This window comes from Atractosteus spatula, chromosome 9 (assembly GCF_055471065.1).
Source record: "Atractosteus spatula isolate fAtrSpa1 chromosome 9, fAtrSpa1.hap1, whole genome shotgun sequence".
Taxonomy (NCBI): Eukaryota; Metazoa; Chordata; class Actinopteri; order Semionotiformes; family Lepisosteidae; genus Atractosteus; species Atractosteus spatula.
The window spans coordinates 19965976-19982362 of NC_142714.1; the positions used below are offsets into that span (position 1 = coordinate 19965976).

The 16387-nt window shown below is 38.1% G+C and overlaps 2 protein-coding genes across 2 annotated transcripts; one reads left to right on the forward strand and one right to left on the reverse strand.

The window, feature by feature from the left end:
* The first annotated feature begins 2430 nt into the window (after positions 1-2430).
* Positions 2431-9203, forward strand: LOC148828375 (dr1-associated corepressor). The gene is made up of 7 exons (XM_088925222.1): positions 2431-2493; positions 3199-3271; positions 3676-3769; positions 4146-4265; positions 4621-4723; positions 6452-6533; positions 9160-9203. Exons 1-7 carry the CDS (start codon positions 2431-2433, stop codon positions 9201-9203), a joined length of 579 nt encoding a protein of 192 aa, XP_088781348.1.
* On the reverse strand, positions 8286-16312 carry ahsa1a (activator of HSP90 ATPase activity 1a). The gene is made up of 9 exons (XM_088925798.1): positions 15993-16312; positions 13506-13696; positions 12898-12980; positions 12369-12486; positions 11927-12015; positions 11394-11519; positions 11159-11260; positions 11019-11070; positions 8286-10538 (listed from the first exon to the last, which is right to left on the reverse strand). Exons 1-9 carry the CDS (start codon positions 16070-16072, stop codon positions 10366-10368), a joined length of 1014 nt encoding a protein of 337 aa, XP_088781924.1. The 5' UTR covers positions 16073-16312; the 3' UTR covers positions 8286-10365.
* Positions 16313-16387: the final 75 nt, after the last annotated feature.

The window sequence follows — 16387 nt, forward strand, 5'->3', positions numbered from 1 at the left end:
AATGGAAAGCTCACACACAATGAGGTCGCGCTACCTGCACTGTCAAGCGATTGTGCGCAGGACAGCTCGACATGGCTCGCTGTCATTGGTTAAGGGCAGACAAACGGGCCAGTCGACTTCAGCACAAGTACAGCATAAAATACACTAAACGCTACACCGATACTCCCCTAGTTGGTTATTTTGACCGAATGAGGATGTTTCCTTTTGGTGTGCTTCTGTTTCGCGTTTCACTCTCAAAAGCTCTGGCTTTGCTTCTGTGTGCTCCTATGTGAAACTGTTAGATACAGTATACCTTAAACACCATACAAATAGGTGGTTCACCCTGCAAAAATGTACTTTAAAATGATATCCTAACTCGTTTATACGTTTATGCACATGCTTTGTATCGCGAACTTGTTTTTATTTGCCTCAAATTATTTACCCGGTTGAATCTAAGATACCTTATGTTGCAAAACTCCAATTTGTTGAATTATACTGTGTATAGCTATCAAATACATACATTTTTTAAAATATTTCGGGATACAGTTATGGGATCGCTATAATTTATTAATACAGAGAGGTTTCAATTAATAATACATGACACTTTTAAACGAGGACCGTAGTGGCATCCCATTCAGGGTGTAAAATTCTTAACGTTGCCTTTTGCTTCTGGAATAGGATTCCTGGACCCTCGAGTACGAGTGAGCGACTTAATGATGATGGACAGGTGAATCTAAAGTGCCTTTGATCCGTACTTTATTCATTTATTTATAAATGAATGAAAGATATTTAATTTATTTTATATCTATGCATCCTAGTAGACGTTACTCTTTACAGATAAAATATATTATTTGTAGTCAGCTACAATTAAAGGCAATGATTCTGGGGAGACATATTTTAGAAGATAAATCACAAATTAAGCACAGATACATAAGTACAACTACTTTGCTTCAGCAAAGCTGTTCTATGTAATCTAAGGTAAATTCATTTAGGTGTGTAATTTTTCACACATTCTTAATTTTACTGCGAAAATAAAATATACTGTATAATTTGGTCTCTTTCATTCTACAGTTATGATATTTCTTAAGTCTGAAGAACTGACCTACTTCAAAGATTTGTAATCAGGTGTTCTAGGACACATTTTGAGAACCAAAGGGGTGCAGGCTGCAGTAAAGTTTATGGAGTCAGTAGTTCTTTTTTAAAGAATAGATTTCAAAGTGATTATTGGTGGTCACCTTCGTTGACTGAAGGCGAAATACAGTATAGTATAAGTACATCTAACAAGCCTTGGTCATCACTTCATCACTCCATACCTAAACGTGAACTTAATGGTGATTGATAAGTAATCAAAAATTTGATGTAACACGAAAATACTTGATTTTAGTGGCACTATTGCATATAAATGACAAATGTGAGATGTTTATTTATTGCAGTTATTTTATAGCAGATGTTTTCAGTCTTAAGCCTCTGACCCCTTGGGGCTGGAACAGATTCTCCAGAGCAGTCTCCATAAGCAGAAGGAAAACAGTTCACTGTACAGTATGTATGCAATTGTGTATGCAGTTAGCCAGGTGTCCTGGTGCACTCTCCCTTTTTCTCTTTTGCTTGTTCCAGGTCCAGTCCAGCCAGTTCAGTGCCCCCAATTAACATGTCACCTCTTGTAATTGATGAGTGCCTTGGAAAACAGTGTGTCGCTCAATCTCTACAGTGTCAATTACTGTACTGTATGCACTGCAAGGCAGGACAACCTCAAAAGGAGAGAAAAACAGACACACAAAACAGAGAGACAAAACCTGGAAAACACATTTCCTCTAAAACATTTTTGTACGTACAAACTTCAGTACATATTTATTTATGAAATGTAGTTCGTAATGTACGAGGCAATTTTGAAATTTATGACATAATATTTGGAGGAAACTCAAGCACAATGGAGTACAAAGAAAACGTTTGTTTAAAAAACGTAAAATATTCATATAAAATGCGATTTATTTCAAATATCTTGGGCAATCCGTTTTCTAAATTAATTCACTCGGTTTAATATTATTTGGAGACTAGATGTTAATATAAGATTATGCGTACCCTATGAATTAAGTCCTTTTCCATTTTGTTTTACTTTTATTGGTTAATTAACAGTTTTGGGATGTGGTTGCCAGGCAATCAAAAGGCGTTAAGCTTATTAAACCCAAAAACGTCTACAGCTATTATTTACCTTCCATTTGTGTAAATATGTCAGCGATACACAGAACAATACTTTGTAAGTGAACGATAAATAACCACAGTAAAGCATTTGAACCTTTGTAAAATACTTTTCGAGAAAACAATACGCTGTTGGTTGAACGTCTTTTTTTGGTCCATTTTTAGCCCCCTCAACCCCACTTTACTTCCTGTGAAAAATAAACAAATGGCCGTGGACGCACAGAGCCCACAAATTACTCAGAAATGTAACCTTTTATGGGGATTACAACAAACGAAATGCCTGGAAAGAAAAGAAAATACAACTCGAGGTTTCCTCCGGTAAGAGAATCGATATAATTTTTGGAATTGCGTCTTCGGTAACGAGACGTAAAAAAACAACAAACGGGTAGATTTCAGTCGAGGCTGACAGCTCCGCTTTACTGAGTTAAGGGTGATGTTATCTCATATGTTTCTTATTGAATAGTCCACAGATGTTACAATTCCAGCTTAATTTGTGTTAAAAACATAGGGTGATTCTCCTTTTTATTGAAAGTGGGCTACATCCATTACACATCCTAGGTACCATAGGTGTTGTGTATTTAGGACATTACCTAGGGGCGGGGAGCAAGCATCCATAGCTGGAGCACATCCCAATATCTTCGAGACACCTTTGACCTGCCAAAAAACTTAATTTGTCTTTTTATTGCATTTCTTGATGTTGCATCAATTGTTTCGATCTGATTTAGATTAATCTATATAATTAAAATAAAGAAAATGTAGTTTGATAACAACGTTCTAATCCAAAAGCGAACCTCCTCTTTTTTCCCCAAGTGTTCATTGAATTCTCCAAGTGCATAACATAAATGGAATTTACTTTTTGTTACTTAGAACATTATATGCACTTTGTGAAAAAAAACAGCAAATTGTGGTAGTGTGGTAGGTTAAAGCATGCCGTGAATCAGAATAGTACCACTAAAAAAAACTCCTCAAAATGTATCAATGTAAATAGTTTAAACATGTTTAACGTCCTTTTTTTTTTGACAGGCTCGCATCAAGAAAATCATGCAAACAGACAAGGAAGTGGGGAAGGTCGCAGCAGCTGTACCAGTTCTTATATGTATCCTTTGTCCGGATATGTATACTTTCGTATAGTTTATACTACTGTCCTATTGACATTTTTTGGTATCTACTTAGTACATTACTGTTTCTCTGCATTTCACTATTAGAGAATTGTGTCTTCCTCGCTCATTTCTAATAATACAAATTCCTTAGTCTCACAACATGGGATTGAAAAGCACCTCACTTCTGATCAGCATGTTAAATTGAAACTGGAAGCAATCCCTAGAAATAGAAGAAGCCTGTCTAGATTCTCTATGAAGATGCAATTGTATATGTCCCTTATTTCCTTGTATTCCTTTCCAAAACCAATGCTTTGGAAAGATGTTAGTTGCATCTAACATATATAGAGTCCTATACAGGATGATAGTCCTTTCAATGCAGCTCCTTGACAAAGCAATTTAGCAAGAGCCCTGGAGCTGTTTCTGAAATCTCTCTTGACGAAAAGCTGTCAGATTACACAATCAAAACACAGCAGGACTATGACCCAAGCACATCTGTGAGACTCTTCTTTTTTTTTTTCTTGTAAAAGAATGATTCCATCTAGAGATATCTGATAGGCAATCAATAGCTTTCTGTCCAAAATGTCTTAACAACTTGATTTTGTCCTCGCATTTAAGGTGAATAGGTTGTGTTATGTTTAAAGCCATTGCTGTAAATCTAGAAGTGATGATGAAGAAAGACATGCTATACTTATTCATGTATATATGTATGTCTAAATCTAGGGTGATTATTGCTTTTCTGTATAAATCCACAAATGGCAGATTTGCTTATAACATAGCACGTAGCCAAATAAGTCCAAAATCAATTTGTCTTCAAAGCAGCAGATGAAATCAGTAAATAGTGTTTTGAAGTGTGATGAGTTCTTGTTGAAGGAGGCAGTGCATCGAAACAGAGAAGCACTTTGAGTTCCTGAAGGACCTCATGAGCCGGGCTCCACCTGTCCCATCTCCCCAGGAAGACAATGGCGCCAACGGGGTGCGAGCTGCACAGAGGTTAGGAAACCCAGATGCCTTTCTTTTTCACTCACCTCCAATACCAGACATGGTTAAAATAGATAGACAAGGGGAAAAAAAACTGAAGACATTACAGACTTTGAGGTGTGATGTTGACAATCTTTGTCTTCAATGATTCAGATTAGGTTGTTAAGTACTATTTGTCAGTGAAAAATAAATATTTTTCTGGCTCATGGGCATGTAATGTTATCTTTGAATGGTGAACCCAGCCAATTGTAGAAAACATAGTGAGGTTTTTGGAAGGGTTAAATTAGTTGGGTTTTTTTACAGGGTACTGTATTGTATTGTATCTTTCTGGGCTCTAAAGTAATGCATCTCATTCATACCTGGACAGGAAAAGGTGGCAGGATATTGGTCTGAAAGTGAAGCACCGTGGCACAGCAGAGAAGCCCAGGGGGCAGAATGAAGGTTCCCTGGACTCCATCACACACTCTGACGTAGGTAGCCTTTAAAAGAAGGAATCCCGAGTTACATCTCATTATGTACCCATCCAGTTTGGAATTGCTAAATGTTTTAAGGCTCGGCAATGACCATCCCCACAAATACACTCAAGGGAGAATGTACCGATATGTTCCTTCACTACACACACCTGCGGAGCCATGTGTAATCTGGCAAAGTGCAAGCACCACAGCAGCTGACAGGAAGGTAGTGCAGTTTGCATCAATGTGTTTCAGACAGCTTTTTAACAGGCCTTCAGGGGCCTCAGTAATTCACAGGAGTCACATTTTGCCCAAAAGCTGAGAAAATTCGTGTGGACAAATTCCACTCCTACCACAGCAGCATTCAGGCAACTTGTGCCACTGCTTGGAGAATCCCTGTCAACATCAGTTTTGTTTTTTGCAATGCATGATATATTATTAAATAATTAAGACAAAGGTAAATTCATTATGCTGATTAACACTAGGAAAGTTGAGACCACTAGGCTGTGTGGCCACCATTGGACGCAATACAAGCTCACGAGGTTGCAAATGTTGTTTTGTTGGGTTCTGTCTCATTCCTGTCCCAGATCCTAGACATGCATGAGCTTGTACACTGGTCTCTGAGCCCTAGATGCCACACGTTGTCCCTAAATATTTGCCAGATGTTCAAAGGGGCTCAATTCTGGCATGTAGGGCATGTAGGGCATGGATGGCACAACTGTCGCATTCTCACCTTGCAAGGAATCCTTTTCTACACAGGCAGCATGGGCACTTGTATTGTCCTGTTGGAGTGCTGTCATATCTGATTGAGCCCGCAGGAAGGCCAACAAAGCGAGGTCTTACTGATCAGCGTATTGATCCATGCTATCTGGATACCATCAATAACTACAAGTAGAGCTCTGTAGCTGTCAGACACTCTGGCCCAGAGCCCAGGCCCCCACACTTGGACTTCCCTGCCGATTGGTTAATAACACACTGTTAGCATCTTGTTCTACACAGCAGCACCATACTCACTGACGTTCACCAAGGTGGTCTAAACAAAACATTGAGTCACTCGAAAGAGGGTGTACTTGGCTTCAGTGCTGATGAGTCCATCTGAGATGACTTAGTTCAGATTTCAGCATACTGATAGCATAAAGGTCTCACGTTGTGTGGGGAAATTGTTACCATTCTTGTTTTTCTTTCTTGATTTTCACAAAGCTTGCCATTTTACAGGTTAAATCACCTCTTCAATGGTATTCAATCAGCTCCCCTACCTCACTAATGACAGTTAAAGTCACTTAAGTGGATCCTGTCCAGTCGTGAAAGATCCATTTATCATAAATAAAACAGAACCTTCTTTTTTCTAAAACAAATACACATATAAATCAAGTGATGATTTTCCTTTGATGCTCAGTATAGATATCTTCACATCCACTCCTGCTATAAATTTAAAAAGGGCGCCTAATATGTTCAGTTTAGCAAACAGTTATCTCAATTAAGCAGTAACACATGATTTACCACAGTAACTTTAAGTTCATGTAAGTAATCTAGTCCTAATAGTAACTGTTATCGTTGTATTCTGGATCAAGGTGCTTTATCCCCGCAGCTGTAGAAATTGGTGCTGAAGCCCCAGCAACAAAACTAACAATGTATTTAGTGCTGTTTATACTCTTGGGATCATAGTTTTTGCTTGTGTTCTGACTTTTGAGTGTCTCTAAATGAGTTTGGCTCTTAAACAGAGAAGTGATGTGTGGTTTTCAGCAGGACTCGGAGCCAGAGCTGCTGTTCTGCCTGGGAAAAGACATGCCTAAACACCCTTCAGCAAACAGAACACGCAGCTTCAAGGGTAGGCAGAGCTCTCTTTCTCATCAGACCAAATCCTGCCTTCAGTCTCTGAGCTTGGCAGCACGACACACCCCGGTACTTTTGAAACATGCTGAAATGTTATTAATGCGAAAGGCTTTACTGGTATTTTGCAGCTCAAGTTCTGTTGGGACATGAGGGCATCTGATTTTCTCTTGATTTGAGCTATCTGCTGTCTTGCTGAGCTAAGTGGTTTAATGTTTCTCTCCAAGTCTTAAAAAGTAAAGTCCTTAAAACGATTTGAAAAGTCCCTAATGGACGGGGAGCAGGTCCCTCACAGGTAAACTCGCCAGGAATCCCGCAATGCTGTTATCCATTTAGATGTTTAGATGTCTTGGTACAACAGTATAATTTTGGCATTAAGATTTAAGCCCTACTCCAAGCTTTATCACAGTAAGAGGTTAAAAGATCAAAATAATCCTTTAGTGTTGCAGTTTTTCACACACAGGTTTTTGCTTTTTGGTGCTTGTGCTGCAGCCTTTGTATATATTGATGTCAATAAAACAGACAGTTGGCTTCTTTGTTTTAGTAAAATGCAGGTTAATTGGTATATTCACTGTGCAGGTCAAGATTCTTCTGCTTCTGCTGTCCTTGTCTGGTACCCCTGACATCTGACCAATCCCCAGCAGTACAGAATGTGGGGACTACAAAGCACAGCTGGGTTTTCTTATTTTTGATTTTGAGACTTTTTCCTTGTTGTTTTAATTTTGTTTTCTATTTAAACTTTTTGTTTTCTATTTCTATTTAAACTTTTACTGGTGTATCAATTTCAGCAGGATGCTTAGTAGTCAATGGAAATGTCTCCTGTGTGAGTTCTGATATGGAAAGAATTGCTCCTTGAGGAATAACCTGACATCTGATTTATGTAGTAGTATTGTTCATGTTTTAAAGTCGGTAATTAAAATATTTTGTTTATTTTTGAATCATATTTGAATGTCAATACAGGCTACAATCAATATTAAGAAATTTTGTTTTGTAATATGCAATTTTAGAGGGATGTGTTTACAACACCGGTTCTCATTTTTTGAGTTCTTGGGTGATTTTTGTTACTGGTATTCTTTAACTTTTGAGCTGTTATCATAAAGACTTTGATTCAAAAAAAATTTTAAGCATTGCTGAGTTTAGTTAAACGTATAAAGCACTGTAAAGGGGAATCTAACATTGTGTTAATATGTAGGTCCTTTTATACATAACTGCTGTCCTTTTTTAAAAAACATGAAATCATTGTACAGTTCACCCACATCCTTCAGACATTGTGGTAAGATCTAGCACTATATTTCCTCCTTTAAGTAATAATTTTATGGAAATTCTATTAGGAACAAAATGTTTTAAGGACTTTTCAACATACTGTATTTTGTACTGCAATTACTATGTGAATTTTGTGAAAATTTAACAAAAGTATAGGTTTCACAAAGCTGTTTTTTTAACAATTGAATTATACTGGTTTGGATGATACTGGAAATATGAATGACAAACATCTGGAGTAGTACAAGTACATTTCTGTGCAAAAGTAGTTTTAAATTTATCCAAAATGCCTTAAGAATATACTTTATATAATCTCAGCAAGGCAAATGAACATCTCTCTAAAAAGATGTAAAAAATGTAAATACATTTATAAAAATATTTAAAATGAATATATTTTTTGTCAATGTTTGGTTAAGATATGTTGCTTTAAAATGGTCCTTGCAGGGTTTAAAAACATTCATCAGAATAAAGCTTTCCAGAAAGCACACTTTGATTGCATCCACTTGTTTTATTGTGAACCTAAGGCTTTAACTTGTGAAGAATATCGATGAAAATATAATACTGATGAAAGTAGTCAGACATCTTTTATGTCTATACAAAACTTAAGTACATTTCCTTCTAGTAAAACAAATTTCACTTGCAGCATACAGTGTAACATTCTAAAAGGTTAGTTAACGCAAAATTGTCAGTGAAAAAAATGTTTTATTCAAGGCAATGAGTGTCTCATTACAAAGAAAGTTTAACGGAAAATGGTAAATAAATAATTGCAGCACTTCCACTGCTCCTATGTCATATTTATATATCTTATTCATGCTACCTTAATAATACAAAGCCGTCAGATTTTGGATACTGTAAATGAACTATTAACCCATCAGGTGCATTTAAACAGTTGCTCATGCATAATACAGGCAGTTTAATTTAGTCACAATACCAAAAATTAAATCTGTTTTGGAAATCTGGAAACAAACTGTTGACGTATATGTAATTATGTTCTAATCATCAGTTCTCAGTCTTAGTCCTGGAGTCTCCATGTGTCTGCTGATTTTTGTTCTAACTGGGCCCTTCAGTACACGGTTAATCTGTGTCTACAACTGATCTGCTTTCTGGTTTAAACGGTCTTCTGCACTCAAGCCTTGGTTTAAAAAATACCTAGGTCACGGTGCCTTTTTTCCCCCCCAACAACTTCAGCAGCACATAAAATTGAATGCAGTCTCTCCCGAGCTTGCTAAAATTAGCTCCCTTATTCCTCACCAAACAGCTGTTAAAGTTATTGAGTGATGACAGACAAGTGGGAATGACACTGTATCAGTCAACCGTGGAGTGCTGTTTTTCCTGCAGCTGTAATCCAATTGGTTCTGTTTCAGATCACACCCCCTGCATGTGTGTGGCCCTGAACCTCTCTAACTAGCACAGGGTTCATACCAATTAAATTTTTAAGCACTAAAATTAAACATTTTTAAAGGTCACCTAAAATAGATCATTGAAACAAATTAGCCTGTATTTGACAGTCCAATTGGAGCAAAAAACACATACACAAAGGGATTCTAGGACCCTGATTAAGAACCGCTACTAAAGATCAAGGCCTGAAACTGAATAGCTGGAGGTTCTAGTGTCTTCTTGTTTTTGTCCTGACTCATGTAATCAATTAACTTGATTATTTTGTTAGACATGTCTAAGCTATTTTAAAGTTGGTTAATCAAAACAACCTAAAAGTGGGGTTACCACTGAAAGACCTTGGAGCCTGATTAGAAAAAATACAGTTGTAGTGATTTAGAACAGCTACAGTACATTATGTAACTTAGACACAGGCAGAACAATTACAGAAAACAGTACACTATTCAGCGATCCAGTCTGAAAGTCTCCTACTTTGTCATATAATCAAAGGGTCCCAGAGGTTTACAAACACTTATGTTCCCATCCTAAAAAAATCATTCACCTGCAGAACAAGTACATCACAGTCTCCATTCACTTTCACAGGCCTCACCTGGTCTGTGTACCTGCTGAATGCAAGACCACAGAAGTCAAAGTTGTTGCCGTTCAAAAACAGCTCATAATATAAATTACCCTCGTGTTCCCAATGGGTCATATTAATGTTTTTACACTTTTACAGCATAGGCACATCACACACTGGTTTCAAGCAAATCTGTACAGCAATCTTTTACAGTACTTTGTTTTGGAATAATATCTAAACCAGTTTTATTTGTGTTAAAGAGCTCTTTTACAAATCACAAGGGAGCTGAGTAAAAATCACATTTATTAACACCAGACATCTTGTGGACACATATAAGCCAACACATGGCAATCCTACCCATGTACGTTTTTACCATCAAAATGGACAGGTCAGTGGTTCACCAGTTTTATCATAATATATTCACACAATAAGCTCCAATTTACAACCCCTTAAAATGACTTCCTCTAAAAAGGCACAGTTCCTTCGTGTTTGCCATATAGCAGCATGTGACTGAACAACTGTGCTAAAAATGAAAGCATGTACACACAAATGAACAGGTGACTGAAGCTTCTGTTTGAGTTCAAAAGTCATTATTACAATACTATACGGTACAGAGTCTTCAATAAAGTCGTGCCCCATAACCAAAAGTCTGTTTTATGCCCTCAAAGTAGTATCGTTGCCAGCCCTGTTTGGTCCGTTCCTCTTCACTCACTGGTACTCCTTTACACTCCACCCTGAGTTCAGTCTCGCCACTTCGATCAATTAAATTTACTGTGATTGTTGCATAATGCTCTAAAGGAAAAAAAGAGGTGAAATTTTGTTATGTTGAATTATTTTCTTTCCTACAACTTTTAGGTTCCAAGATCTGCAGGGAAAAGGTTGCAAATCAAATTACTCTGTAGTTTTTATTATAAATATTTGAATTCTCACCCCGTAAGAGTAAATCAATTATTTCGGGAAACTAAATTTGATTGCATAGCCAATATGTATCTGTACAAAACCAGATTTAAAACAGAGAACAGGAGCCACTTCTATATATAAACGGTTGTGAGAGTCCAAACAAGCAACCAAGCCATGTTGTAAAAACCAATATGCTGGTTTCTTTCAACAAACAGTTGGATGAGATCCTTGGATCAAATGGCTACTAAAAGCCGAATGAGGAAGTGACCTTCACTCATTTGCAAACTTTCTGATGTTCTTAGATTCTGAAATTGCAAACATCACTCACGTTTCTTGCCTTTCTTGAACAGGTAAAAAGAGTTGAAGACTTACCACAAGGCCAGGTCTTATATCTCCATTTCATAACTATTTTTTCTTCTGGAACCTGCAATACAGAGCATACAATTTGTTTCCTACATTCTAGAATACAGACAAAAACATTTTTAAGCTCTCGTGAAATGTTCAGTACTCACCAGCTCTAAAAATTCACCACAGACATTACCCTCCAGAAGTCTGAACTTTCCACCTTTATCGGCATCAACAACAGCAGCTGAGTGGGTGAAAGCCTGCACCATCTAAACAATAAGAACGAATCAGAAAGGTTCGTTTTGTAGACGTTCATGCAAAACATTCCTTTTCCAAGCAGTCATAAGATCTTTGTACACTAACGGCCGTATGTGTTTCATTGTATACACAGAGCACATTTACCTCTTGAGTGAGGAAGACTCTGTAGAGCTCCTCTGGTGAAGTCAGGAAAGTCTCCTTTAAACTGAACTTGCAAGTGGGGATCTTCACTCCTGCGTTGGCTGAAGAAACAGAACTACCAGGGGCAATCTAATAATGAACAAAGAACGGGTTAGTTTTGAGAAGAAAAAAAGATGTGGTCAAGTGCAATTAACCTTCTGTACTATGAATTAAAAGAAAAAGCACTTCACCTTATTTTATACACAACCCTTTCCCAGCTGTTATGTTTTAATGAAACTGTTTCGTGTAGTATAAGCCCTGCAGTGGCAGATTCCATTACTTGGTTTGAGATGCATTATTTCATAAATATTTTTTCACAAACTCAATTTAAGCCAAATTAAGAAATCCCACTGATCAGTGATCTATACCTTCAGTCAGACGGTCAGATCACTTTTATACCAGACACTTAAGATGGTTGACAGTTTAAAAAGTTTTAAATATCACGTCTATACAAAAAGAAATCAGTAAGAAGTGCACTTGGCACAAAAAGACAATACCTGAGGCGTATCCAGCTTTGCTTTGGATTGTGATGCTGAAGATTTGTTCATGCCATTGGCAGTGGGCAAAATCATGCCTTGAGTGAACTCTGAAATAACAAAGACAACGACTATCAGTTTGCAAATGGAGTACTTGCAAAAAAATCAAAATAACACTGCCTAAACTATTAGAAAAAAATCAGTATTCATTTCATATGTAACTTAACTATTTTCCCACCAAAATATTGAAATTTAAAAATGCTCAGTGTTCAATGTTTTTCATTAATTGTTCATCAGTGGTACACTTTGCTTCTACTTTTAAGCTACCAGAAACACACAACAAGCCAGAAATGCACGACAAGCCTGCGTTCTTGGTGTTAAATTAGGAACTTTAAGTAGTAAGAATATTAACACAGGAAACGGGGTGCTGGCCAACAAACTGACTAAATGAATATCCTCATACCAGTTTTTAGTGATTGTACGTAATCTCCCAGTGCCTGTCGCACTTTTCTTGCGCCTTCCGTCTTCATCAGTTCGGTCAAAGGTGTGTTTGGTTCATCTTTAGCAAGCGAGACGGATATCTATTTAAAAAAACAGACATTTTACAATTTTAAAAATTAAGTGTCAAACTCCTCAGCTATTCCACCCAGCATTAAAGTAACATTGTAAAATATGTCTTAAGTGACTGAAGTCAATAGTAAGTAGTTACATTACTCCTGTTGATTAGATTATACTATTTACTATTTATTTTCTTACAACTTAAATGCATTTTTAAATGATTGCTACAGAAGTGTGTTGTGACCAACATTCTAAAGTATAGTAATACACTAGATTTTAATTTCTGCAAAAACTAACTCAGCCCATTAAAACCATCCGGGACCTTGGATGTGCGAGATTAAATGCCTACTGAAAAAGGATTCATCATTAGTCTATAAAAAAATACATGAATAAAAATAAAATTGTAAAACTGCAGTCAATTTTAAAATGCTTACATCTAAGTCGTCCATATCATTTTCATCAGATAGGTTTGGAACCTCTACACTTCCTTTATACTTTATTCCGGATTTTGTTACACCTGTTGGCCGGGAGGAAAAAAAATGTTACTTCTCTAGCATCAAGACATTTCATGGCAGTATCCTCCCAAGTAGGAAGATCATTCACTAGCAAAAAAACAGCAAAGAGTAGTACAGTGGATACAATTATGTCTCTAAGTACAGGTATATCTGACAACATGCTACAGTATTTATATTACAATTCTATCTCAAAAAGATGTGTCAATAATTATACCTGTAATTAATATGTATATAGTACATTCAAGTGCTAACTGTATTCCAACAAGTGCTTTCACGTTTAGAATGTTCTACAGGTCAGTTTTAATGGGCATTTATCAGTTCCAATGAGCTCAGCGAAAAAAGCAAGTCTTTTCACCATCTGGACAAGGATTTCAGAAAGAGATCTTGGAGGTGTCTAAGAAAATTTCCAATTTACCATTTCAATTTCAGTAGTAAAGCTGAAAAAATATCTAACCAGACGGAAATGACTGCTGCACTGTGATCTCAACAGCACCACAGGCTTTTTAGTCTTTGTTGCCTTTACTCACCGGTCCAAGTCATTTTTAGATCCCACTCATAGAAGAAAATGAGTTTCCCTTTGCGGTTGTTGATGGAGGCTTCTCCTTCTATTTTGCTCACTTCGGTCACCTCACATCTCCCCTCCTGGTTCTCCACCTGCACGGCCATCAGCAGCTCCTTCAGCTTGTCTGACGACCAGTTTGTGGCATCTCGCTCTGTCCTGAATAAATCAGAGGGAACAGGGGAGCCATTGGAACCACTGGATAACATGTAAACCCCTTACTTTTAAGGTGAAGATGAGTTGTGTTTGTCAGTTTGTCCTACTACAATTGTATGTGTAAAAAGTCAACAGTATCCAAAATCAAATAATTCTGCTCAATGTGGAGTGGTGGCTCTGTGGCTAAGGTGCTGCGCCTGTGGCTGGAAGGTTGCCGGTTCAAATCCTGCGGCCGCCAGAGGAATCCTACTCCGTTGGGCCCCTGAGCAAGGCCTTTAACCCCCAGCTGCTCCAGGGGCAGCACCGTATAAATGGCTGACCCTGCGCTCTGACCCCAAGCTTCTCTCTCCCTGTCCGTGTGCCTGTGTGTCTCACGGAGAGCAAGCTGGGGTATGCGAAAAGACAAATTCCTAATGCAAGAAATTGTATATGGCTAATAAAGTGGTTGTATCTCTCTCTCTCTCATCTTATTATAGCATTAGGACAGTTATAATTTGCTGTGATGTTACATCAGCTGTATAACCTACTTCTGCTTGAGTGTAAGGTACAATATTTCAAGGAGTCTTGAAATAGCTCTGCCTGCCAAGGTGAAGTGATATACAAATTCCAGAATGATCAAGGTTTCTCCTTCACAACACTGTGATTAGATGCAACCCACCCACATTTTTGGCTTTTGTTGTTTAATGTTATGTACTGTGATTTGGCTAGCATGGTGGTGTGGAAGCTACCACTGTTGTCTCACAGCTCTCGGTTCCTGGGTTCATGAACTGAGGCACCTTCTGTGTGGTGTTTGCACGTTAATGCACTTTGCTTTCCTCCACCCTCTAAAAAGACCAAGTTAGACATGGCTTCTCTGAATTATCCCCATGTGTGTGCCCTGAGATGAACTGGTGTTTCTTTCAAGGCTTAGTTCCTCCTTGCACCAGGAGGCTTTGGGTTACAAGGAACAAGGAGTTTTCTGATAAAGAAGGGGATTATATTGCACTTACAGATCTAGACACTAAAAGTGGTGCCTAAATCCTCAGCCAAAACATGAATAACACTGCGAAGCCTAAAAGCCAATGAAATAATAAGCATTGATGTGCCCGATTGTGGTGCACAGCAATGGTTATTTCACCCCAAAATACAAATTTCAAATGCAATGCAGTTAAGAGTAATGTAACAATATTATCTTTCTGTCCTTTTCTTGGAGCTGCCAAAAATAACTTTAAATGACCTCTTGTTCCAGGTACACCAGCCTATGAAGAGGTTACTGTGAAAAAGTGAGGACTGGCGATAATGTCATAATTGTGCTTTACCACTTGAATTGTCAGAACATAAGAAAGGTTCCAAATTAGTAGTTAATTCATCTGCGGGTCCCAACCAAACATTTTTTGAAAGATCTCAGGGTATGTAATATAATTATTTGGCTAAGCAGTTTGTTCAGTCGTAGCTGTTTCCTATAGTCTTAAACGTTACAAAGATTAACTTCGTAGTGGAAGCGTCAGGTTTTTAACAATTTTCAGACACTATCAACGCTAATCGTGTGAAGGAAACTATGTTTACTGGCTCAGAAATTACTAAAATAAAACTATTTTAAAGACTTTTTAAGTTTGCCAGGAAGACTTGAGGGAATATCAGAAGCAATAAGAAGACGACACGAACTAAAACCTACAATAACAGATCAACCCTATTTATGTCTATATCTGCAATTCAAACGCCAGCGTGATCGACAAAGCTTTCCAAATTAACTAGCTCCAGAGTTCGGCTATTTCAACTCAAGAAACCAGATACAGATGCTGAAAACCTTTTTCTCAACACTTTCAAGCACACGTAAACTCGAGTTTTTGCGTCATGGTGCTTCGGTATAACCTATATTCGATAATGACGCGAATCTTCGATGCGTTTTCATTGGACTTCACTCAGCTATAGCTCACTGCAGTGAGACATCGTGTTATTAAAGTACTGTATACCGAAGGAGTCAATATTTCAATTGCATCTCTTTAGTTGTCAAGGCAGCGTGCCTGCAGTTCCAAAACCAACCATAAGTCAACCACGTTACTTTCCCTTTGACGAACGAAACTCTTCAATCAACGGCTCTCCTGCCGTGGCTCGGTTGTGTGCTGTTTCTAGACATCTGGCGATGTCCGATTTCTGCCTCTGTGATATGATATGTTAGCACCCGCGCCGCACATGAAATACCACACCAGGCCAGGCTAAGTATCCATGCGTTAGCTCCAAAAAAAAGCACTGATGTCACCGCTGCAGATATGCCTCTTCAAAAAAAACCTTGTCAATTCAGAGAGCTGTCATCATTTACCAGTGCCAGTTGTTAACGTTGGTGGCATCCGCTCTTTCCTCTACGATCCAACGAGGGTCTCCTTCTCCCCACTTGGCCATGACAATTCAAACAGTACAGAAATCGATTCTGGTCACAGCTAATATATATCTAAATGCGCTCTGGAAGAAGAAATAGGAGGGAAAGGTTGCGTGACTTATACTAGGGTACTGTCAATTCATCGACACTCTTTCAGCAACTCAGTCGCCTGGCGTGTCTCCCTGCTCTATTCTAGAACACTCGAGTCTCCCGTCTCGGACGCTTTTTAATCTCTCGCCGTAGAAATTACTGGAAACGGAACAGCGCCTTGCGTCACCCACACTGCTCCCCTCGGCTGCTTCCGGAAACACTCCGGCACTTCAGTTCCACTGCCCTCT

What these genes read in the sequence shown, in the direction of transcription:
- LOC148828375 (XM_088925222.1), top strand. Translation starts at nt 2,431, where the DNA reads ATGGGGATTACAACAAACGAAATGCCTGGAAAGAAAAGAAAATACAAC. An exon ending in ACTATGACCCAAGCACATCT is followed by an intron (nt 3,770 to 4,145) that starts GTGAGACTCTTC and finishes TTCTTGTTGAAG; the next exon opens with GAGGCAGTGCATCGAAACAG. An exon ending in ACTCCATCACACACTCTGAC is followed by an intron (nt 4,724 to 6,451) that starts GTAGGTAGCCTT and finishes GGTTTTCAGCAG; the next exon opens with GACTCGGAGCCAGAGCTGCT.
- ahsa1a (XM_088925798.1), bottom strand. Translation starts at nt 16,072, where the DNA reads ATGGCCAAGTGGGGAGAAGGAGACCCTCGTTGGATCGTAGAGGAAAGA. An exon ending in TCTAAAAATGACTTGGACCG is followed by an intron (nt 12,981 to 13,505) that starts GTGAGTAAAGGC and finishes CCCGGCCAACAG; the next exon opens with GTGTAACAAAATCCGGAATA. An exon ending in GAGTCTTCCTCACTCAAGAG is followed by an intron (nt 11,261 to 11,393) that starts GTAAATGTGCTC and finishes CTTATTGTTTAG; the next exon opens with ATGGTGCAGGCTTTCACCCA.